The following is a 25147-nucleotide window of genomic DNA, read 5'->3' as shown; positions in this document are numbered from 1 at the left end:
TGACCATTAGAGGCACCGAGGACTGGGGTTTACAAACACAAGACTAGTTAATACAGTATGTAGTAGCAGCAAGATCCACAAGTGACCTAGAAAACATGATCTGTTTGAGGTCTTGAGGACTGAGTTTGAGAACCCCTGTGCTAGAGAAACTTTTTTCCCTCTTTAGAAGTAGTGTTCATCCAAAAAAAACTACAATTGCCTTGTCAGGAATCGACTCACCACGGTGACATCTGTCCGCCGCTGCGGACTCCGTCCTGGGTCCCTGCGTTCATCTGTCATCCGCGTCTCTGCCATCAGACGCCATCCTGGGCCTGGGAGCGCTCCTGTGATAGCGGGTGTGTAGCACGCCGCGTTCCCGCTAGGCCGCGGCATGGGCGCCGCCATGACAGCCTCCAGCAGTCAGCATACGGCGGCCAATCCGGTGCTTGGCCGCACCCACTTTTCCTCACTCCACCAATGACTGTGTAACAAGGGGTATATATGAAGCTGCAGGATCAGTCTGCAGGCATCCTGAACTTTGTGTCACTCCTGCGACTCATGTGTAAGGATCTGGTTCCTGTTTCCTCCGTTTACCTGGATACCTACCTGCTGTTCCGTGTTCCTGGCTTTCTACCTGAGACTTTGTACTCCTGGTTACTTTTCACAGCTCCGTGGAACTTCAAGCCCCAGCAATACCTGCATCCATCTACAGGCTTCACACTCATCACCATCTCTGTGTGCTTCAGCCTAGCAGTAGAGACTGACTCCAGGTGTGTTCCATCTCTCCACCTGTGATACAGCTTGCTTGCTGCCAGTGCCTCATCACCTGCACTGTGAGTCAGACTCCTGCCTCTGCTACCAGGTTTGCCATACAACACCATCTCTGCTGGTTCCATGTTTTAATCTGCTCTGGTTCCCATACCAGAATATTCTCTGCCAAGTTATCACTCATCTGTTATCATCACTACCGGTTATCATTTCATCAGTCACCATTCATTCTGTTACCATAGACTTTCAGCTGCCACGCTGTACAATTGACATTTGCATTTCCTACTGTTATTTTCTGCTGCCGTTTTGTGAACCATCTGTTTAATAAATATCATTGCGCTCATGCGCAGAAACATAATCCAGCCTCCTCGTTTTCTCCCATCCACCTCCACTGACCCACTAGCGCCCCCTCCGGGGACACAGACAAAACCAAGTCTGACAGTAAGTTCAGGATCGATGGACTCGGATGGTGGACGGAGTGTGGGGTCAGAGGCCTTGCAAAATCTGGTCTCCCGTCTGGATGGTCAAGAGGCTGCGCAGCAGCAGATGTTCCAGTTCCTGCAAGGGATGTCCTCCCGGATAGATACACTACAGCAATCCCTGCCTAGTGTACACACTTCTACAGTTCCTGTTACTCCAGCACCTGCCAGTACTGTGAGTTCCTCTATGCCGGCTGCATCAGCTCCAGTGTCACGTCTGCACCTGCCCGTGCCAAGCAAGTATGATGGCAGCCCAAAGTTATGTCGCGGGTTTCTCAACCAATGTGAAATCCAGTTTGAATTGTTGTCACATAATTTCCCCACGTCAAGATCCAAGGTTGCCTACATCATCTCTCTACTTTCTGGATCTGCTTTGAGTTGGGTGTCTCCTCTGTGGGAACGTGCCGACCCTCTGATTAACAACTATACAGAATTCGTGTCAACCTTCAGACGGATCTTTGACGAGCCTGGTCGTGCAACATCAGCTTCTGCAGACCTAATCCAACTTCGTCAAGGTACCCGTAGTATGGGACAATATGTCATCCAGTTCCAGACGTTGGCCGCAGAGATTCAGTGGAACAATCAAGCCCTGGTAGCAGCTTTCTGGCATGGTCTCTCTGATCGGATCAAGGACGAACTGGCAACCCGCGATCTTCCTGTACAATTGTCTGATTTAATTTCCCTGTGCATCAAGTTGGACTCTCGCATCCGCGAACGCAACAATGAACGTGCTCGGAGTGAGCCACGCAGATCAAGGATGATACCTTCCGTACAGTTCCAGTCTCCACCTTCTGATGAGCCTATGCAAATAAATAGGTCCCGCCTAACTCCTGAGGAGCGGTCAAGAAGACTTCGTGAGAGACTTTGTCTTTATTGTGCGGCTGCAGGTCACCAGATTAATTCCTGCACAGTGCGTTCGGGAAACGCCAGATCCTGACTTGTAAAGGAGGAGTCAAGTTGGGATCTTCTAGACAAGCTCCTTCTAATCAAGACCTTATCCTTCCTGTGACTTTAGAGACTTCAGTTGGGCTTCAGTCTGCATCAGCATTAGTGGACTGTGGAGCCGCAGGAAATTTCATCACCCAAGCTGCGGTAAATAAATTTTGCTTGCCTGTATGTGAACTTTCTTACCCAGTCTACATTACCGCCGTGGATGGTAGCCGAATCTCCAAGGGGAATATTTCTCACCAAACTGCACCAGTGGTTTTGGGAGTTGGGTTCCTACACTCAGAATTAATAAAGTTCTTAGTCATTCCTCAAGCCACCCAGGAGATCGTTTTGGGCATGCCCTGGCTCCAGCTACACAATCCACAGTTTGACTGGTCAACGTTACAACTTACTTCATGGGGTTCACATTGCCATCAGTCCTGTTTAGCCCAAGTTTGTCCAATCAAGTCTACTGAAGTAAAAACCCAGTCAAGTCTTCCTGCGGCTTATCAAGATTTCTCTGATGTCTTCAGTGAAAAGGCCGCGGATGTCCTGCCGCCCCATAGAGAATGGGATTGTCCCATCGATCTCCTTCCTGGCAAGAAGCCACCTAGGGGGCGTACCTACCCGTTATCTGTTCCCGAAACTGAAGCGATGAGCGACTACATCCGGGAGAATTTACAGAAGGGATTCATCCGTCCTTCATCATCACCCGCTGGTGCAGGCTTCTTCTTTGTTAAAAAGAAGGATGGAGGACTGCGTCCATGCATTGACTACCGGGATCTCAATGACATTACCATTAAAAATAGTTATCCATTACCACTCATTACCGAATTATTTGACAGAGTTAAAGGAGCCCGCATCTTTACCAAGCTAGATCTCCGCGGTGCCTACAACCTCATCAGAATCCGGAGTGGTGACGAATGGAAGACAGCTTTTAACACTCGAGATGGTCATTACGAGTACCTGGTAATGCCATTCGGGTTGAGTAATGCCCCAGCAGTGTTCCAACACTTTGTGAACGAAATCTTCCGTGACGTTCTGTATAAATACCTCGTTGTTTATCTGGATGATATCCTCATCTTCTCCCAAGATCTTCCCTCTCATCGTCTACAAGTCCGTGAAGTCCTCCGACGTCTTCGTGAGAACCGGCTCTACGGTAAACTATCCAAGTGTACCTTTGAAGTTTCCTCTATACCCTTCCTGGGTTATATAATTTCCGGATCGGATCTCCAGATGGACCCGACAAAGTTGGAAGCCATTGCCAATTGGTCCATTCCAAATTCTCTCAAGTCTATTCAGCGGTTCCTGGGATTTGCCAACTACTATAGGAAATTTATTCGGGGATTCTCCACTCTCATCGCTCCTATTACCAACTTAACTCGGAAAGGGGCAGACCATTCCAACTGGTCAGAAGAGGCTTTAGCGGCCTTCCAGAAGATCAAGCTGGCCTTTATGTCTGCTCCAGTTCTGTCCCAACCAGATGTAAACAGACCGTTCGAGTTGGAGGTGGATGCCTCTACAGTTGGAGTTGGAGCTGTTCTCTCCCAGAAGGGAACCGATGGGAAAATCCACCCCTGTGGATTTTATTCTCGTAAATTCCTCCCTGCAGAAGCTAACTACTCCGTTGGAGATCAAGAACTACTGGCGATTAAGCTGGCCCTCGAGGAATGGAGGTATCTCCTGGAAGGGGCCAAACATCCGTTCAACATCTACACGGATCATAAAAATCTGCTATATTTAAAGGCAGCCCAGTGCCTTAATCCTCGCCAGTCCAGGTGGGCTATGTTTTTCTCACGTTTTAACTTTAAGCTTCATTTCCGCCCAGGTTCGCAGAATGTTAAAGCTGACGCCTTATCCCGATCTATGGAATCCGAAGAGGAAACACCTGACTCAGTTCCACATTCCATCCTGAGTCCAGTGGTATTTGCTGCATCTCAAGTCTCCCCAGCTCCTCCTCCTGGTAAGACTTTTGTTTCCCCAGAACTCCGTCCCAAGTTGCTGTCTTGGGCCCATCAATCCAAGTTCACTGGTCATCCCGGTGTCCTGAAAACCTTCAAGTTCCTCTCTGAGACATACTGGTGGCCAAAGATGAAAGCTGACATCAAGGATTTCGTAGCATCCTGTCCTAAGTGTGTGCAGCACAAGACTCCTCGTCAGTCTCCAGCAGGTCAGTTACAACCATTGTCTATTCCTAGTCGCCCTTGGTCACACCTGTCCATGGACTTTATCTCCGACCTTCCTCCTTCTCAAGGATACAATACCATCTGGGTTGTAGTGGACAGATTTACCAAGATGGCCCATTTTGTTCCTCTCCAGGGTCTCCCTTCTGCCCCAAAACTCGCCCAAATCTTCCTATGGGAGATTTTCCGCTTACATGGTCTACCCTCAGAAATAATATCCGACCGAGGTGTACAGTTTGTAGCGAGGTTTTGGAGGGCTCTCTGTTCTGCCATGCAGGTTAAACTGAAGTTCTCGTCATCTTACCACCCTCAGACGAATGGGCAGACAGAGAGGGTAAATCAAGAACTAGAGACATTTTTAAGATTGTATGTTTCATCTTCTCAGGATGACTGGTTTGATCTGCTCCCATGGGCCGAGTTTGCCCACAACTTCCGCTACCACACTGCTACTGAAACAACTCCATTCTTTGCAGTATATGGGCAACATCCTCGTGTTCCAGACTTCCAAGAACTCCCTCACATGGATGTTCCTGCCGCCACTACTGCCCTGAGTCAGTTTTCTTCAATCTGGAGGAAGATTCACATTTCTCTCAAAAAGGCCTCCAGCCGGTATAAATACTTTGCTGATCGCAAAAGACGCGCAGTTCCTAGCCTGAAACCTGGGGACAAGGTTTGGCTGTCTACCCGGAACCTCCGTCTTAGGGTCCCGTCTATGAAATTTGCACCATGTTTCATTGGCCCCTTCCCTGTCGAAAGAGTCATCAACCCTGTGGCCTACAAGCTGAAGTTACCACCTTCTCTGCGAATACCTAATGCTTTTCATGTTTCTCTCCTCAGACCTTTAGTCCTGAATCATTTCCAAAGAGCTCTTCCAGTTAGCCCCAAGGTTCGAACTCAGCGGGGCGTGGAGTTCGAGATTGGCAAGATTCTGGATTCCCATTGCCGGTATGGACGTCTTCAATACCTTGTCGATTGGTCCGGTTATGGCCCAGAGGAGAGAAGTTGGGTAAATTCGTTGGATGTCCATGCTCCAAGGTTGGTCCGTGTCTTCCATAACACTCATCCTTCCAAGCCACGTGGGTGTTCGGTGCCCACCCTTAAAGGGGGGGGTACTGTCAGGAATCGACTCACCACGGTGACATCTGTCCGCCGCTGCGGACTCCGTCCTGGGTCCCTGCGTTCATCTGTCATCCGCGTCTCTGCCATCAGACGCCATCCTGGGCCTGGGAGCGCTCCTGTGATAGCGGGCGTGTAGCACGCCGCGTTCCCGCTAGGCCGCGGCATGGGCGCCGCCATGACAGCCTCCAGCAGTCAGCATACGGCGGCCAATCCGGTGCTTGGCCGCACCCACTTTTCCTCACTCCACCAATGACTGTGTAACAAGGGGTATATATGAAGCTGCAGGATCAGTCTGCAGGCATCCTGAACTTTGTGTCACTCCTGCGACTCATGTGTAAGGATCTGGTTCCTGTTTCCTCCGTGTACCTGGATACCTACCTGCTGTTCCGTGTTCCTGGCTTTCTACCTGAGACTTTGTACTCCTGGTTACTTTTCACAGCTCTGTGGAACTTCAAGCCCCAGCAATACCTGCATCCATCTACAGGCTTCACACTCATCACCATCTCTGTGTGCTTCAGCCTAGCAGTAGAGACTGACTCCAGGTGTGTTCCATCTCTCCACCTGTGATACAGCTTGCTTGCTGCCAGTGCCTCATCACCTGCACTGTGAGTCAGACTCCTGCCTCTGCTACCAGGTTTGCCATACAACACCATCTCTGCTGGTTCCATGTTTTAATCTGCTCTGGTTCCCATACCAGAATATTCTCTGCCAAGTTATCACTCATCTGTTATCATCACTACCGGTTATCATTTCATCAGTCACCATTCATTCTGTTACCATAGACTTTCAGCTGCCACGCTGTACAATTGACATTTGCATTTCCTACTGTTATTTTCTGCTGCCGTTTTGTGAACCATCTGTTTAATAAATATCATTGCGCTCATGCGCAGAAACATAATCCAGCCTCCTCGTTTTCTCCCATCCACCTCCACTGACCCACTAGCGCCCCCTCCGGGGACACAGACAAAACCAAGTCTGACATGCCTTCAGTGATATGACATTATCTTAAAACAGAGAAATTACAGTGGAAAAGCTGTGCACTTACCATTTATATAAAGGTATACTCATCCAAGAGAAAAGAACAAGATAAGCAAGAAAAATGTTCCCCCTATAGAGATATACAAACATGTTTAATCACTGAGGTCAAATGCATATCTGTTCACAATACAATGCATTATATTGACATTTTTCATTTTGTTTCATACAGCAGTAAAACTTTTAAAAAGTTGCAGAACTAATGAGAGATGAGTGAAATTTTTTAAACTATTCTGTAGAACTTGGATACAAATTTCACAAGTTTCTTGCAACATTTGGGGCAGATTCAATTAGCCGTGCAGTAAGCAGCTCTAGCAGGAGCTATTATGGGTTAGTCGCACAGTAAGACCCAGAGGGAGTACTTAACGCAGAATTTTAAGCTCAGGGGATAAGATTCAAGTCCAATTTGGACAAGCCTATTGATCAGGCCATTTGTAGATATTGATGCCAATTAATGCAGTAAAATAATAGCAAGTGAAGGTCAATATAGGACATCTGCATTTATCAACCAACTGCATTTATAAATATGCCTAATAAAGAACTGATTTTGGTAAAATCATTATCCAGTATCAGTATTATTGTTTGGAGTTACACGCTGCTGTCATAGGACCATTGCAAGACAACAGCTGTAATATCATAACATGTGTTGCCAGTAATACATGTAAATAATAGTTCTTTAAATTTCCTGTTTTATAACTATACAGTATACTACATTGATAAATTAATAATAGTTATGCGCGTTGGGTATGTGTGACCTCTGCACTCGCCACGCAGTGTGACCTCTGCGCTTGCCACGCAGTGGGCTTGGTGGCTTATTGCACTCACCACAGGCTCTATTCCCACTCTATGGGTGTTGTGGACACCCATGAATGGGAATAGTCCCTGGTGGTCGGCATGTCGACCACCATGATTTTCAGATGCCGGGATCCCAACGTCGGTATTATGACCGGACATAAACATATCCCGGTTATACTACAGTATATGACAGTGTTAGTAGTTAATGTTAAACTTGCATTATCCTGTTTGTAGACAAATTAACAATATAATACAATGACAGTTATTTAAGGAAGGTGAAATATATATTTTCAATATAAAATGTAATTAAATGCCAAAAGAAATACAACATACAAATTAAATTATATTAAATTACTGTAGTTCAAAATTAAATTGCATTAAATAAAAATTAAGTTAAATTAAAAAGCATCTGTTGTTTTCCCACTTGAAAAATTAATATTCCTTTCTGCATCAGTAAAAATGAAATGTCAATTAAGTAATACAAATAGATGGATGCAAATAATATCACTGAGACGCTAATAATTAGTAATACTGTATCAGCCGGAGAGCTCAGCATGCAAACAGCCAATCAGAAGATGCTAAATATTGCTGCTGATCGTCACCATCCTCATTGCATCGCAATTACATGAACACACATTCACTCTACACTTTCACACCTGTACCCTTCTTCATTCTGTGACAGGAGGATAAGATGCAACAAAATGTGTATGTACATATATATATATACATACTGTACATCTTATTTGCTTGGGTACACATGTGCAGTGTGAAAATGTGTATCATGCAGAGACATACATAATGGGGGTCATTCCGAGTTGTTCGCTCGCAAGTGAATTTTAGCAGATTTGCTCATGCTAAGCCGCCGCCTACTGGGAGTGAATCTTAGCATCTTAAAATTGCGAACGATGTATTCGCAATATTGCGATTACACACCTCGTAGCAGTTTCTGAGTAGCTTCAGACTTACTCGGCATCTGCGATCATTTCACTGCTTGTCGTTCCTGGTTTGACGTCACAAACACACCCAGCGTTCGCCCAGACACTCCCCCGTTTCTCCGGCCACTCCTGCGTTTTTTCCGGAAACGGTAGCGTTTTTTCCCACACGCCCATAAAACGGCCTGTTTCCGCCCAGTAACACCCATTTCCTGTCAATCACATTACGATCGCCAGAACGAAGAAAAAGCCGTGAGTAAAAATCCTAACTGCATAGCAAATTTACTTGGCGCAGTCGCAGTGCGGACATTGCGCATGCGCATTAAGCGGAAAATCGCTGCGATGCGAAGATTTTTACCGAACGAACAACTCGGAATGACCCCCAATGTAAGAATCTACTTGATTATCAATGTCTCTTTTAGGGGGAGCTCAAGTCTTGGATAGCGATAAAGTGGAGAAGTTGCCCAAAGCAACCGATCAACTTCTGTCATTTATCTAGAACAATCTATGAAATGACAGGAGCTCATTGGATGCTTTGGGCAACTTTTCCACTTTATGTCTCCCTAGGCTTGATACATCTTCCCTTCGGTCTGAGTCAAAGGGTCCTTTGCAAGGTTCACAATGTGTCTTGATCCTCTGGTTGCAAAACAACTTAAGAACCCTATTACAAGAGGCTCACTGATACCGTAGGTCATACTGTAGGTCTACATTTCATATGTCAGATTTTTGTGTTGCTGAAAGAACAATTATCCTTATAGCTAAAAATGGACAAAGAAAAAAAGAAACACTATTATGATATATATTCACTTTGAGCTGCTGTGTTGGCACAGCACAGTTTGTATGCACTTCTTGTCTTTGGGTGTCATTCAGATCCGAACGCAGCCGCGCATCTGTACACAGCGGCTGCATTTGGGTGGTCTGCGCATGAACACTGGAGCATTTTTGGGGCAACTGTATGATGTCACACGCATCTGCTTCAATTAAAAAACTGGCACCGGACTACTTGACAGCACAGCCAGGATGCACTGCCAGGGGTAACCTTAACTCGATGCATCCTCAAGTAATTGCGGACGCATTGCGAGGCGGCCCATCATACATGCTGGGCGGCCTTGCGCTGTGAGGAGATGGATGCAGAACTGGCTGTGTATGCAGTGATCTGCGTCCATCTTTGAATAAGGTCCACAGACTCATGCAACACATAAACCTCCTAGCAGTGAAGACACAATGTGACCCATGTCATCTCAAGTAATAGATATCAATAATAGCAGAGTACACCCTAAATAAAAACAGTAAACACAAATTTGCAAAAAAAAAAAAAAAGGGTTAGCATTTAGTAATTAATGCAAAAAGGCATGATGGCAGATAAAGGACGACCAGCTAACGGTATTAACCAAGACGAAATATAAACAAGAAAAAAACATCAACTTGCATTAGTGGCAGCCTGCCCCAGGTGTACCACTCAAAACAATCAGGTGTGCCACTCAAAACAATACATCCAACCCCCTGATGGACTCAATAGGGTGGTGTCACTGACCCTCAGTAGGTTGGTATCAACCAAGTTCCATTCTGTGAAGTAGAATGCACCTTTAACAAACATTGTACTAAGATGGCCGCTGTGCAGCAGTTATTTCCTGCCCAACAGGAATCAAGAACTCAACAATATCCAACTACAAAAAAAAGCAAAGAAAAAACAAAAAGGGGAGGAACGGTTAGAATTGTGCAGGAAAAAAAGAGGACTCACACCAGACAAACTCAGATTATATAAACTCTCTCACCCTGAAACCATTTCCACACCAGATTCATTGACTCCCCAGCCTGTCATACAACTACCCAACTGCACAAATCGCCCCCCATTAGGTTAAGAGCAAAATTTGTCTGAACCTTGTGGTTTAACAGCCTCCAGGAGCAATACAGCCTTCTGTTACGCTGGTCTTCCACAAAAACATCACTCAGTTGATCCTTGGTTGATGGTGTTTGAAAATGCTGTGTCATGTGTCTTACCAGAATAGTGCATAAATTATCACTTGGATTTAAATCTGGTGACTAAGAATGCTGTTGTTTCTAATATGTTTAGCACAGGAGTAGTAGGAGGCCAGTTTCTGACAGCAAACCCTGTGGTAGCTACTCATGCTGTTATACATATAGGGCTGATTCCAATGTGTACACAAAAGCCTACACAGATGCGATTTTTCAGCCTACAGATATGTGAAACAATGCAGTTGAAATGCCTGCGTAGAAAAAAATAGAGATGCCCACCGGAGTCATCGCAAGAACCTCAGCAAATGCAAACACATATGCAGCATCAACACAGAAATGAGGACACTCGACTCCCTGAGAGAGTCTATGGTAACGCACACTGATCGCGGGAGTAGTGACACTGGCGCCATGTTTTCTGCTTGTGCGATTGCAGCTGAAGCCAGAAACCCTCTCGAAAACAGCCATGACATGCCTGCATTTTTGCTGCCATTCTGTTACCTCCCCCAAATGGTCCCATCCTGTCAATCACTTTGCGATCAAATCCTCACTGTGAGTGGCTTGCAAAGGTAGCTTGGCGCATGCACAGTTGGACGATAATTGCTCAGCTGCATGAACATCGGATTTGCATACAAATTGGAATCAAGTACAAATGGTGCTCCTTTTTACATTAATACACACTGAAAGCTACAGCACATAAACTTTATAGTTTAAAAATTCAAAAAATGTAGGTCTAGACTCTTTACAATGCAGTGTGTGGGTTAAATATTTGCCTGAAGCATGATTTTCCATAACACAATCCATACAGCTACTGTAAGATAATTAAGATGCTCTGGTAATCAGTATGTAACCTTTGAAAAATCTTCGTTGCCCATGGATTATATTTTGGCCTTCTGCTTGTCGTTTTACTTCTCATCTCATTTTTTTCTATTGAGAAACGCTGCTCACTTTTATGATTCCTAAAATTGCACAGAATGTAAAAATTGTGTCCTTGGAAAAAAGGAAAAAGGGCAGCTGTATGGTGATAGATGAGAGAGCAGATAGGCAGCAAACAGACACTCTATTTATCTCAAGGTGGGAATAACACTATTTCTTTTAATGTAGTGTGATGAAGACATATTTCTTATTCTTTCATATTCTGACCTTCAAATCAAGTTTGATTTTTAACTTGTTACTTTACAGTTGCAAAATTGTTTCTTGAACTAAGGATAAAAATAATGGGTGTTATGTATAAAACAAGGTATAAATGCCTTCTTAAGCTAGGTATGCACTGTCCTATTTTTTGGGATTGGGACAACAATCGGCTGGAGGGAGGTACTGATAGCAGTGCTACATGCTTTTTGTTATTGTTGAAAATTGGCCAATTTCTTGTTACATCAGCCGAGGGTAAAAAATTTCAGGTTTACCCAAACACTACATGCTTTTTACACCTGGACACATGGTCAGATTATTGTGAATGCAAACAGAGTAGTCAATATGGGGAGATCGAGGTCTAGATTTTTGGTCTTGACCTATGGATTGGACAATCATTCTGTAGGTGCTTGTTCATAGGCAAGATTTCTGATTTATTGGCAAAACACCGAAATGATTGTTCATATACACTACACAATAAATAAGGCCGATCACCCGATTATTGGCAAATTGACCCAATATAATTGCATAGTGTATACCTAGCTTAAGTTTCATCAGGAGTATGCAATAAAGTGACCTTATTGTAAGGTGGAATGCTACCACTAATATCAGGTTATATAATAAAAAACTATCTAAATTTAAGACAACTTTGTTTCTTGAATAGACTTTTGCACATCAAGTGATATAATGACAAACATGCATTTGATTTAATATTATTTAAAACTACATTAAGACAATGGAGGAAATGTAATTAAATGTAATTTGCCCAAGTTGGTGACTTTTCTGTGTTTTTTGGTGGCAAGTTACTAACCACCCAATATATTAATGTCAATCCTGCCAGAAAATAACAAACAACATTTTTTTTTCAAAAATGATGCGGCATCCTGACTTTTCAGTGTTCAGAACAATTCAGATTTATGAAGCTGAAAGTTTATAAAAATTGCTGGTAAAAGATGAAAAAAGGGCATTAATAATGTGTGGCATATGTGTAAGGCGCATTATGTGTATAAGGGCATTAATAATGTGTGGCATATGTGTAAGGGGCACTAGTGTGTGGTATTACAGTATGTGTATAATGTGTATAAAGGCATTACTAATGTGTGACATTATGTGTAAAAGGTGTACTACTTTGTGGTGTAACATATAGAAAGGGCACTACTGTGTGGTCTAATGTAAATAAGGAGCTATATGGTGTAGTGTAATGTGAATAAGGGGCACTACTGTGAGGAGTAATGTGGTACTACTGTGTGATGTAACGTGAATAAGAGACACTATTGCATGATATAATGTGAATAAAGTTGCAGTACTGTGTGCTGTGTGGTGTAATTTCAACTGGGGGTATTATTGTGTGGTCATGCCCCTTCCCATCAAAAACACACCCGATTTTGGGATGCGCACTGAATGTGCACACTGTTCCTATTTAAAATATAGGTGTAGAGCACCAAAGTGAGGATTGCTATGGGTGAGAGGTGATGGTGCTGGGAAAGGAGTACAGGGTCAGAGGAGGAACTAGCATCTGTGCTAGGGGGAACCAGCCAAAATCTTGCCCAGGGAATCATATTGGTTAGGGCCATATCTCTCTATAGGGGTGCTCTGTATATAGCGGTGTCCCTGTGCTGCTAGGGGTGCTGTTCTGCCTGTCACTGGTGTTTCATGTACTTTTAGGGGTGCTGCAGCTGTACATGTGTGTTGCTGTCCTGGCTGCAACTGTGTTGCACAGGGAGCAGGGGCACTCTCCTCCTGTATGCTGTGAAAATACAAGGGTGCTGGCTGTAAATATTCAGGGGTGCAGTGAAAATAAATGTACACTGGCCCTGTCTTGTATGCTGTAAAATACAGGGGTGCTACTGTGAAAATAAATGTACACTGGTCCTGTATGCTGTAAATATACAGAGGTGCTGCTGTTAAAATAAAAGTACACTGGTCATATATGCTGTAAAAATACAGGGGTGTTGCTGTTAAAATAAATGTACACTGGTCCTGTCTTGTATGCTGTAAAATACAAGGGTGCTGCTGTGAAAATAAATGTGCACTTGTCCTGTATGGTTAAGATACAGGGATGCTGCTGTTAAAATAAAAGTACACTGGTCCTGTCTGCTGTAAAAATACAGGGGTGCTGTTGTTAAAATAAAAGAACACTTGTCCTGTATGCTGTAAAAATACATGGTGCTGCTGTTAAAATAAAAGTACACTGGTCCTGTATGCTGTAAAAATACAGGGGTGCTGCTGTTAAAATAAATTTACACTGGCCCTTTTTTTGTGCTTTAAAAATACAGGGGTGCTGCTGTAAAAATAAATGTATACTGGTCCTGTACTCTGTAAAAATACAGGGGTGCTGCTGTTAAAATAAAAGTGCACTAGTCCTGTATGCTGTAAAAATACAGGGGCACTGTTGATAAAATAAATGTAAACTTGCCCTGTCTTAAATGCTGTAAAAATACAAAGGTGCTGCTGTTAAAATAAAAGTACACTGGTACTGTATGCTATAAAAATACAGGAGGGGCTGCTGTTAAAATAAAGGAACACAGGTCCTGTATGCTGTAAAAATACATGGCTGCTGCTGTTAAAATAAAAGTACATTGGTCCTGTATGCTGTAAAAATACAGGGGGTTGCTGTTAAAATAAAAGAACACATGTCCTGTATGCTGTAAAGATACATGGCTGCTGCTGTTAAAATAAAAGTACACTGGTCCTGTATGCTGTAAAAATATAGGGGTGCTGTTGTTAAAATAAAAGTACACTGGCACTGTATACTGTAAAATACAGGGGTGATGCTGTTAAAATAAATGTACACTGGCCTTGTCTTGTATGCTGTAATATTACAGGGGTGTTGTGAAAATACAGGGGTGCTGGCACTGTCTGTGGTTTCGATGTACAGGCCTGACCTTCACAATACTGTTTGGGAAGAAGGGGGATCCTACCACCATTTTCACGCCCTCTGCAAGTGCTGGGAGGAGCACCGCCAGTTCAGTTGCTGATATTGAGATTGAGGATGCCACTGTAGAAGTACACCAGGAAGAGGAGGATATTGGTGTAGCTGACACTGAGGAGGAATTGACAATGAGGATTCTGATGGTGATGTGGTTTGTTTGAATAAGGCACCAGTGGAGACAGTTGTTGGCCAATGGATGAAAAAGCCCATTGTCATGCCTGGGCAAAATACCAAAAAAGCCACCTCTTCGGTGTGGAATTATTTCTCTATAAATCGGGATGGCAGGTGTCAAGCCATCTGTTGCCTTTGTCAATCCATAATAAGTAGGGGTAAGGCCATTAACCACCTTGGAACATCCTACCTTATATGTTACCTGCAGCACATGCATCATAGGTCATTGTAAAGTTCAGAAACTTTGGGTAATAGTGTAAGCCATCCACTGACACCTAAATGATGTGATTTAAATATTATTTCTCTGTGAGGATGAGGGTGTAAACACTGAAGGGGGGATCTGAGGTTGAGGACGACATCTTGACTCTGTAGAGCCAGTTTGTGCAAGGAAAGATTCATTGCTTCTTTTTTGGTGGGTGCCCAAACAAACCAATCACTTCAGCCACAGTTGTGTGGCAGACCCTGTCGCTGAAATGATTGGTTTGTTAAAGTGTGGATGTCCTGTTTATATAACATAAGGGTGGGTGGGAGAACCCAAGGACAATTCCATCTTGCACGTCTTTTCTTTGCCACATCATTCCAGGGGTGCTGCCCTATATAGGGTGCTGCCCCTCTGCCCTATCAGTCCAGGGGTGCTGCCCCACTGCCATTTAAGTCCAGGGGTGCTGATGCCTATCTGCTGTGCTGTGTAATTCTCCATGTGTGCTGCCTATGCTGTATAAGTCCAGGGGTCCTGCCGTATAATTCCAGGGGTGCTGCTGTACTTGATCCTAGGTTTGAATGAAAACCTAGAGCAGAATATGAAACAAGCTTCAACGTCACAAAAAGATTTTGTGAAAACATAGCCACAAAGGTGGAAATGGAAATTGCAATTTTGACGAAGTGTTTTCCAATGAGACCACATTTGTGGCCAAAGTCAGTGTGACTCAGAAGAGACTGAATCATAATCCAGCACAAGTGACGGAGAGGTAAAAGTGAGATTTTCTGCCAGAGCATTAGAGAGAGGTTTTACTCAATTATTTCATGTTAGGGACTCACTTAAATGAATAGCTCCGATTAGTCAACCTTAGTTTTGATTTATTATTGATGTTCCACATTTTGGGATTATATATTTACAAGATGCGCATTTGTTGTACAGGGTTCTTTTCCTAAGGGCTGCGTAGGGTTATCGCAAAACCTTGAAGTGTTAGAAGAACAGAGTTTCAGTGGTCTTGCATTGCATCAGCTTTCCATTGCACCGCAGCACTAGATGGACCATGAGCTCCTGTGAGGCACAGTTACTGAATAAGGCCCAGTATGGAGTCTCATGGTAAATTACAGCCAGGAATATGTCTGGCTTGCCAGGCTGAGGCATGCTGTGGGCACAGAGGTTAGCATTGCTTCCTCCCACAGTCCTACATATAGTATGATATCATTTTCAACTGTAGAGTGGTAAGCTCCACTAGGGCAGGTGCTCAATATTCACTGCACAGTCCTGCTTAGCACTGTACCGAACCCATCCAAACTCAACTTGCCCAGCCAGGGCTGCTGTGGGGGCTCAGGAGGGGCTGCAAAAACATCTAAGGGGCTGCTTTATTTAAAAATTAAATATGAAAAGAATAAACAAGACACACAGGTATGCTCACATGCATGTAACTGGGACACACAGGTATGCTCACATGCGTGTAACTGGGAGCTGTAAAAAACAAAAATAAGGCATCTGCACAAAATATGTAAATAAAAATGCAATAAAAAAATGGAAAAAAAGAAACCCACAAGATTTTCACAAAATAAGCCTCCAAACTCTGTGGAGTGGCAAATATCCAATCTTGATCCTGTGGTATACTGTACATCAGTTTATTTGCATCTCAGCATTAAGTCTGAGATTATCTTAATCCCTGAAAATGGAGATGGGAGTACAAATTTGGAGGCTTTGGCCCCTAGTTTTTCAGTTTGTCCAGTAATGTGATAATTATATATTTGCTGGGTTGAAGATCTCTCCATTCCACACCAATCTAGAAGTGGAGGTGAAAGCCTGTGTATTGTTCCTGATTGCATGTGCCTCTCTAATTTTTTAACACCTTCTTAACACTGTCCTCTTTCTCTTGCCTCATCTCATAATGTGAAAAGTCATCAAAGAAGGAGGTGGTATGTTTGTAGCTAGCTATGATTCAGAGAAATTGGCAAGCTTTTTCCAGGGGGTCCACCTGTCACTGAAATGATGGGTTTATTAAACTGTGCATGTCCTGTTTAAACAACATAAGGGTGGGTGGGAGTGCCCAAGGACAATTCCGTCATGCACCTCTTTATTTTCTTTGCATTATGTGCTCTTTGGGGCCTATTTTTTAAAACTGCCATCCTGTCTGCCACTGCAGTGCCATTCCTAGATGGGCCAGTTGTTTGTGCCACACACTTGTGTCGCTTAGCTTAGTCATCCAGCGACCTCTGTGTGAGGTGTTTAGAATAGACTGGGAATGAGTGGAAATTAATGTTATTGAGGGTAATAATAAAATAACCCCCTAAATTCTCTGATTTTAGCTGTTTTTATGGTTTTTTTTTCAAAAAACATCCAGATCCAAAACCCGAAAGGGTGGTTTTGGCAAAACCAATCCAGATCCAAAAACAAAACACAAAACCCGAAAAGTGTCCGCCGCACATCTCTAGTGCATATGGGTTGACATTAGTGATGAGCACCGGAAATTTTTCGGGTTTTGTGTTTTGGTTTTGGGTTCGGTTCCGCGGCCGTGTTTTGGGTTCGAACGCGTTTTGGCAAAACCTCACCGAATTTTTTTTGTCGGATTCGGGTGTGTTTTGGATTCGGGTGTTTTTTTTCAAAAAACCCTAAAAAACAGCTTAAATCATAGAATTTGGGGGTCATTTTGATCCCAAAGTATTATTAACCTCAATAACCATAATTTCCACTCATTTTCAGTCTATTCTGAACACCTCACACCTCACAATATTATTTTTAGTCCTAAAATTTGCACCGAGGTCGCTGGATGGCTAAGCTAAGCGACCCAAGTGGCCGACACAAACACCTGGCCCATCTAGGAGTGGCACTGCAGTGTCACGCAGGATGGCCCTTCCAAAAAACACTCCCCAAACAGCACATGACGCAAAGAAAAAAAGAGGCGCAATGAGGTAGCTGTGTGAGTAAGCTAAGCGACCCTAGTGGCCGACACAAACACCTGGCCCATCTAGGAGTGGCACTGCAGTGTCACGCAGGATGGCCCTTCCAAAAAACACCCCCCAAACAGCACATGACGCAAAGAAAAATGAAAGAAAAAAGAGGTGCAAGATGGAATTGTCCTTGGGCCCTCCCACCCACCCTTATGTTGTATAAACAGGACATGCACACTTTAACCAACCCATCATTTCAGTGACAGGGTCTGCCACACGACTGTGACTGAAATGACGGGTTGGTTTGGACCCCCACCAAAAAAGAAGCAATTAATCTCTCCTTGCACAAACTGGCTCTACAGAGGCAAGATGTCCACCTCATCATCATCCTCTGATATATCACCATGTACATCCTCCTCCTCACAGATTATCAATTCGTCCCCACTGGAATCCACCATCTCAGCTCCCTGTGTACTACTTTGTGGAGGCAATTGCTGCTGGTCAATGTCTCCACGGAGGAATTGATTATAATTCATTTTAATGAACATCATCTTCTCCACATTTTCTGGATGTAACCTCGTACGCCGATTGCTGACAAGGTGAGCGGTGGCACTAAACACTCTTTCGGAGTACACACTTGTGGGAGGGCAACTTAGGTAGAATAAAGCCAGTTTGTGCAAGGGCCTCCAAATTGCCTCTTTTTCCTGCCAGTATAAGTACGGACTGTCTGACGTGCCTACTTGGATGCGGTCACTCATATAATCCTCCACCATTCTTTCAATGGGGAGAGAATCATATGCAGTGACAGTAGACGACATGTCCGTAATCGTTGTCAGGTCCTTCAGTCCGGACCAGATGTCAGCATCAGCAGTCGCTCCAGACTGCCCTGCATCACCGCCAGCGGGTGGGCTCGGAATTCTGAGCCTTTTCCTCGCACCCCCAGTTGCGGGAGAATGTGAAGGAGGAGATGTTGACAGGTCGCGTTCCGCTTGACTTGACAATTTTGTCACTAGCAGTTCTTTGAACCCCAGCAGACTTGTGTCTGCCGGAAAGAGAGATCCAAGGTAGGTTTTAAATCTAGGATCGAGCACGGTGGCCAAAATGTAGTGCTCTGATTTCAACAGATTGACCACCCGTGAATCCTTGTTAAGCGAATTAAGGGCTCCATCCACAAGTCCCACATGCCTAGCGGAATCGCTCTGTGTTAGCTCCTCCTTCAATGTCTCCAGCTTCTTCTGCAAAAGCCTGATGAGGGGAATGACCTGACTCAGGCTGGCAGTGTCTGAACTGACTTCACGTGTGGCAAGTTCAAAAGGTTGCAGAACCTTGCACAACGTTGAAATCATTCTCCACTGCGCTTAAGACAGGTGCATTCCACCTCCTATATCGTGCTCAGTTGTATAGGCTTGAATGGCCTTTTGCTGCTCCTCCAACCTCTGAAGCATATAGAGGGTTGAATTCCACCTCGTTACCACTTCTTGCTTCAGATGATGGCAGGGCAGGTTCAGGCGTTTTTGGTGTTGCTCCAGTCTTCTGTACGTGGTGCCTGTACGCCGAAAGTGTCCCGCAATTCTTCTGGCCACCGACAGCATCTCTTGCACGCCCCTCTCGTTTTTTAAATAATTCTGCACCACCAAATTCAAGGTATGTGCAAAACATGGGACGTGCTGGAATTTGCCCATATTTAATGCACACACAATATTGCTGGCGTTGTCCGATGCCACAAATCCACAGGAGAGTCCAATTGGGGTAAGCCATTCTGCGATGATCTTCCTCAGTTGCCGTAAGAGGTTTTTAGCTGTGTGCGTATTCTGGAAAGCGGTGATACAAAGCGTAGCCTGCCTAGGAAAGAGTTGGCGTTTGCAAGATGCTGCTACTGGTGCCGCCGCTGCTGTTCTTGCGGCGGGAGTCCATACATCTACCCAGTGGGCTGTCACAGTCATATAGTCCTGAGCCTTCCCTGCTCCACTTGTCCACATGTCCGTGGTTAAGTGGACATTGGGTACAACTGCATTTTTTAGGACACTGGTGAGTCTTTTTCTGAGGTCTGTGTACATTTTCGGTATCGCCTGCCTAGAGAAATGGAACCTAGATGGTATTTGGTACCGGGGACACAGTACCTCCAACAAGTCTCTAGTTGCCTCTGCAGTAATGATGGATACCGGAACCACGTTTCTCACCGCCCAGGATGCCAAGGCCTCAGTTATCCGCTTTGCAGCAGGATGACTGCTGTGATATTTCATCTTCCTCGCAAAGGACTGCTGGACAGTCAATTGCTTGGTGGAAGTAGTAAAAGTGGTCTTACGAGTACGACTTCCCCTCTGGGATGACCATCGACTCCCAGCAGCAACAACAGCAGCGCCAGCAGCAGTAGGCGTTACACGCAAGGATGCATCAGAGGAATCCCAGGCAGGAGAGGACTCGTCAGAATTGCCAGTGACATGGCCTGCAGGACTATTGGCATTCCTGGGGAAGGAGGAAATTGACACTGAGGGAGTTGGTGGGGTGGTTTGCGTGAGCTTGGTTACAAGAGGAAGGGATTTACTGGTCAGTGGACTGCTTCCGCTGTCGTCCAAAGTTTTTGAACTTGTCACTGACTTATGATGAATGCGCTGCAGGTGACGTATAAGGGAGGATGTTCCGAGGTGGTTAACGTCCTTACCCCTACTTATTACAGCTTGACAAAGGCAACACACGGCTTGACAAATGTTGTCCGCATTTCTGTTGAAATACTTCCACACCGAAGAGCAGATTTTTTTGGTATTTTCACCAGGCATGTCAATGGCCCTATTCCTCCCACGGACAACAGGTGTCTCCCCGGGTGCCTGACTTAAACAAACCACCTCACCATCAGAATCCTCCTGGTCAATTTCCTCCCCAGCGCCAGCAACACCCATATCCTCCTCATCCTGGTGTACTTCAACACTGACATCTTCAATCTGACTATCAGGAACTGGACTGCGGGTGCTCCTTCCAGCACTTGCAGGGGGCGTGCAAATGGTGGAAGGCGCATGCTCTTCACGTCCAGTGTTGGGAAGGTCAGGCATCGCAAACGACACAATTGGATTCTCCTTGTGGATTTGTGATTTCGAAGAACGCACAGTTCTTTGCTGTGCTTTTGCCAGCTTGAGTCTTTTCATTTTTCTAGCGAGAGGCTGAGTGCTTCCATCCTCATGTGAAGCTGAACCACTAGCCATGAACATAGGCCAGGGCCTCAGCCGTTCCTTGCCACTCCGTGTGGTAAATGGCATATTGGCAAGTTTACGCTTCTCCTCCGACAATTTTATTTTAGATTTTTGAGTCCTTTTTTTACTGATATTTGGTGTTTTGGATTTTACATGCTCTGTACTATGACATTGGGCATCGGCCTTGGCAGACGACGTTGCTGGCATTTCATCGTCTCGGCCATGACTAGTGGCAGCAGCTTCAGCACGAGGTGGAAGTCGATCTTGATCTTTCCCTATTTTTGGAACCTCAACATTTTTGTTCTCCATATTTTAATAGGCACAACTAAAAGGCACCTCAGGTAAACAATGGAGATGGATGGATACTAGTATACTTATGGATTGACGAGCGACTGCTGACACAGAGGTAGCTACAGCCGTGGACTACCGTACTGCGTCTGCTGCTAATATAGACTGGATGATAATGATATAAAAAATATATATATATATCACTACTGCAGCAGGACAGGTATATATTATATAATGACGGACCTGCTGGACACTGTCAGCTCAGCACTGCAGACTCCTAAAGTAAGCTACTAGTAGTATCAAGAAGATAGAAAAAAAAAAAACACCACAGGTAGGTGGTATACAATTATGGATGGACTAGCGACTGCCGACACAGAGGTAGCTAAAGCCGTGGACTACCGTACTGCGTCTGCTGCTAATATAGACTGGATGATAATGATATAATATATATATATATATATCACTACTGCAGCAGGACAGGTATATATTATATAATGACGGACCTGCTGGGCACTGTCAGCTCAGCACTGCAGACTCCTAAAGTAAGCTACTAGTATCAAGAAGATAGAAAGAAAAAAAACACCACAGGTAGGTGGTATACAATTATGGATGGACGAGCGACTGCCGACACAGAGGTAGCTACAGCCGTGGACTACCGTACTGCGTATGCTGCTAATATAGACTGGATGATAATGATATAAAAAAAATATATATATATATATATATATCACTACTGCAGCAGGACAGGTATATATTATATAATGACGGACCTGCTGGACACTGTCAGCTTAGCACTGCAGACTCCTAAAGTAAGCTACTAGTAGTATCAAGAAGATAGAAAAAAAAAAACACCACAGGTAGGTGGTATACAATTATGGATGGACTAGCGACTGCCGACACAGAGGTAGCTACAGCCGTGGACTACCGTACTGCGTCTGCTGCTAATATAGACTGGATGATAATGATATAAAAAATATATATATATCACTACTGCAGCAGGACAGGTATATATTATATAATGACGGACCTGCTGGACACTGTCAGCTCAGCACTGCAGACTCCTAAAGTAAGCTACTAGTAGTATCAAGAAGATAGAAAAAAAAAAACACCACAGGTAGGTGGTATACAATTATGGATGGACTAGCGACTGCTGACACAGAGGTAGCTACAGCCGTGGACTACCGTACTGCGTCTGCTGCTAATATAGACTGGATGATAATGATATAATATATATATATATATATATATCACTACTGCAGCAGGACAGGTATATATTATATAATGACGGACCTGCTGGACACTGTCAGCTCAGCACTGCAGACTCCTAAAGTAAGCTACTAGTATCAAGAAGATAGAAAGAAAAAAAACACCACAGGTAGGTGGTATACAATTATGGATGGACGAGCGACTGCCGACACAGAGGTAGCTACAGCCGTGGACTACCGTACTGCGTCTGCTGCTAATATAGACTGGATGATAATGATATAAAAAATATATATATATCACTACTGCAGCAGGACAGGTATATATTATATAATGACGGACCTGCTGGACACTGTCAGCTCAGCACTGCAGACTCCTAAAGTAAGCTACTAGTAGTATCAAGAAGATAGAAAAAAAAAAAACACCACAGGTAGGTGGTATACAATTATGGATGGACTAGCGACTGCCGACACAGAGGTAGCTACAGCCGTGGACTACCGTACTGCGTCTGCTGCTAATATAGACTGGATGATAATGATATAAAAAATATATATATATATCACTACTGCAGCCGGACAGGTATATATTATATAATGACGGACCTGCTGGACACTGTCAGCTCAGCACTGCAGACTCCTAAAGTAAGCTACTAGTATCAAGAAGATAGAAGAAAAAAAAACACCACAGGTAGGTGGTATACAATTATGGATGGACGAGCGACTGCCGACACAGAGGTAGCTACAGCCGTGGACTACCGTACTGCGTCTGCTGCTAATATAGACTGGATGATAATGATATAAAAAATATATATATATCACTACTGCAGCAGGACAGGTATATATTATATAATGACGGACCTGCTGGACACTGTCAGCTCAGCACTGCAGACTCCTAAAGTAAGCTACTAGTAGTATCAAGAAGATAGAAAGAAAAAAAAACACCACAGGTAGGTGGTATACAATTATGGATGGACTAGCGACTGCCGACACAGAGGTAGCTACAGCCGTGGACTACCGTACTGCGTCTGCTGCTAATATAGACTGGATGATAATGATATAAAAAATATATATATATCACTACTGCAGCCGGACAGGTATATATTATGGCCCTCATTCCGAGTTGATCGGTCGCAAGGCGAATTTAGCAGAGTTACACACGCTAAGCCGCCGCCTACTGGGAGTGAATCTTAGCTTCTTAAAATTGCGACCGATGTATTCGCAATATTGCGATTACTAACTACTTAGCAGTTTCAGAGTAGCTTCAGACTTACTCTGCCTGTGCGATCAGTTCAGTGCTTGTCGTTCCTGTTTGACGTCACAAACACACCCAGCGTTCGCCCAGGCACTCCCACCGTTTCTCCGGCCACTCCTGCGTTTTTTCCGGAAACAGTAGCGTTTTCAGCCACACGCCCCTGAAACGCCGTGTTTCCGCCCAGTAACACCCATTTCCTGTCAATCACATTACGATCGCCGGAGCGATGAAAAAGCCGTGAGTAAAATTACTTTCTACATAGCAAAGTTACTTGGCGCAGTCGCAGTGCGAACATTGCGCATGCGTACTAAGCGGATTTTCATTGCGATGCGATGAAAAATACCGAGCGAACAACTCGGAATGAGGGCCTATATACGTATATACTGGACACTGTCAGCAGAATGCGTTTATAGAATAAAAACACCACACGACGATCACAATATACTGGTGGTCAGTGGTCACTGGTCAGTCACACTGGCACTGGCAGTGGCACTCTGGCAGCAAAAGTGTGCACTGTTAAAATATGTACTCCTGCTATAACTGCTCCCCAGTCTCCCCCACAATTAACCTGTGTGAGCAGTGAGCACTCAGCACAGTCAGATATACAGTATTACATAGATGATGCAGCACACTGAGGGCACACTGAGGCTGAGCACAGATATGGTATGTGACTGTGTCACACTGTGTATCGTTTTTTTTCAGGCAGAGAACGGATTAATTAAACTGGTGGTCACTGGTCACACTATCAGCAAGTAGTAGTGGTCACTGGTCAGTCACACTGGCACTGGCAGTGGCACTCTGGCAGCAAAAGTGTGCACTGTTAAAATATGTACTCCTGCTATAACTGCTCCCCAGTCTCCCCCACAATTAAGCTGTGTGAGCAGTGAGCACTCAGCACAGTCAGATATACAGTATTACTGTCACGATCCGGGTATCTGGACGCCATTTCTTACCCATCAGATGCCTCCTAAGGCTGGCTCAGCGCTCCAGGACCGGATCCCATCTGTTATCCTGATGTGTACATTCCTGTATCCTCTCCTGTCACTCTGGGACGCTGTCACAGTAAACGCCATATTACACCTGGCATGGCGTCTCCCGCGGCCTCCGCCGCCGTCCCTGAACTTCTGCATGCAGAGTGTCTGAGTGGCGATTACGTCAGCCGCGGCCTCCGCTGTGTCCGCGTGGTTGGATGTGCATCTGTCAGCCTGGCGCCTCCTGTCTCCGGTGGCCGGCGCCGCCATTACTGTTTTCATTACCACATGGATTACAAACCAAACTTCCCTCCAAGTGTCTGCATGGGCGCAGCCATCTTGGATTCTGTCAGCTGATCATTTCCACCAATCTGTTCTCAGTATTGATAATCTGCATAATTGCCTAGCCAATCCCTTCCTTGCTGCAGGTATAAATACACTGTGCCTGAGCAAGGAAGGCGTCAGTGCTTTGGTTGTCAAACCTAGTTCCTGTTTGTCTCTCTCCTGTGATTGTCTTCCAGGTTCCAGCTCCTGTCTCAAGACTTCCACCATAGAGACCCGCACCAGCATTCCACCTGCGGTGTAGCCTGACTCTCCAACCCATTGTGGATTCATCTGTTTCCAGCTACAACATTACCTGCTTCCAGCTCAGCTTCCAGCAGAGTACAGCTTCCCTTAAAGGGCCGGTGTCCTTTCTACACTTTACCACTCTCCACCGGTATTAT

General features: G+C 44.7%; 1 protein-coding gene across 5 annotated transcripts in view; it reads right to left on the bottom strand.

Annotated features, from left to right (window-relative positions):
• The window catches only part of CMKLR1 (chemerin chemokine-like receptor 1), a 294087-nt gene that overhangs the window by 5213 nt on the left and 263727 nt on the right, over positions 1–25147 (bottom strand). For all 5 annotated transcript variants that reach the window (XM_063964347.1, XM_063964345.1, XM_063964348.1 and 2 more), the window contains one exon: positions 6501–6563. In XM_063964347.1, the coding sequence (XP_063820417.1) occupies positions 6501–6503 (3 nt within the window). In that variant the 5' untranslated portion in view covers positions 6504–6563. The remainder of the gene's footprint in view (positions 1–6500; positions 6564–25147) is intronic.

The sequence above is a fragment of the Pseudophryne corroboree genome, chromosome 1 (assembly GCF_028390025.1).
Source record: "Pseudophryne corroboree isolate aPseCor3 chromosome 1, aPseCor3.hap2, whole genome shotgun sequence".
Lineage (NCBI taxonomy): Eukaryota > Metazoa > Chordata > Amphibia > Anura > Myobatrachidae > Pseudophryne > Pseudophryne corroboree.
The sequence above is the reverse complement of the archived record's forward strand: the minus strand, read 5'-3'. Positions and strand labels throughout refer to the sequence as shown.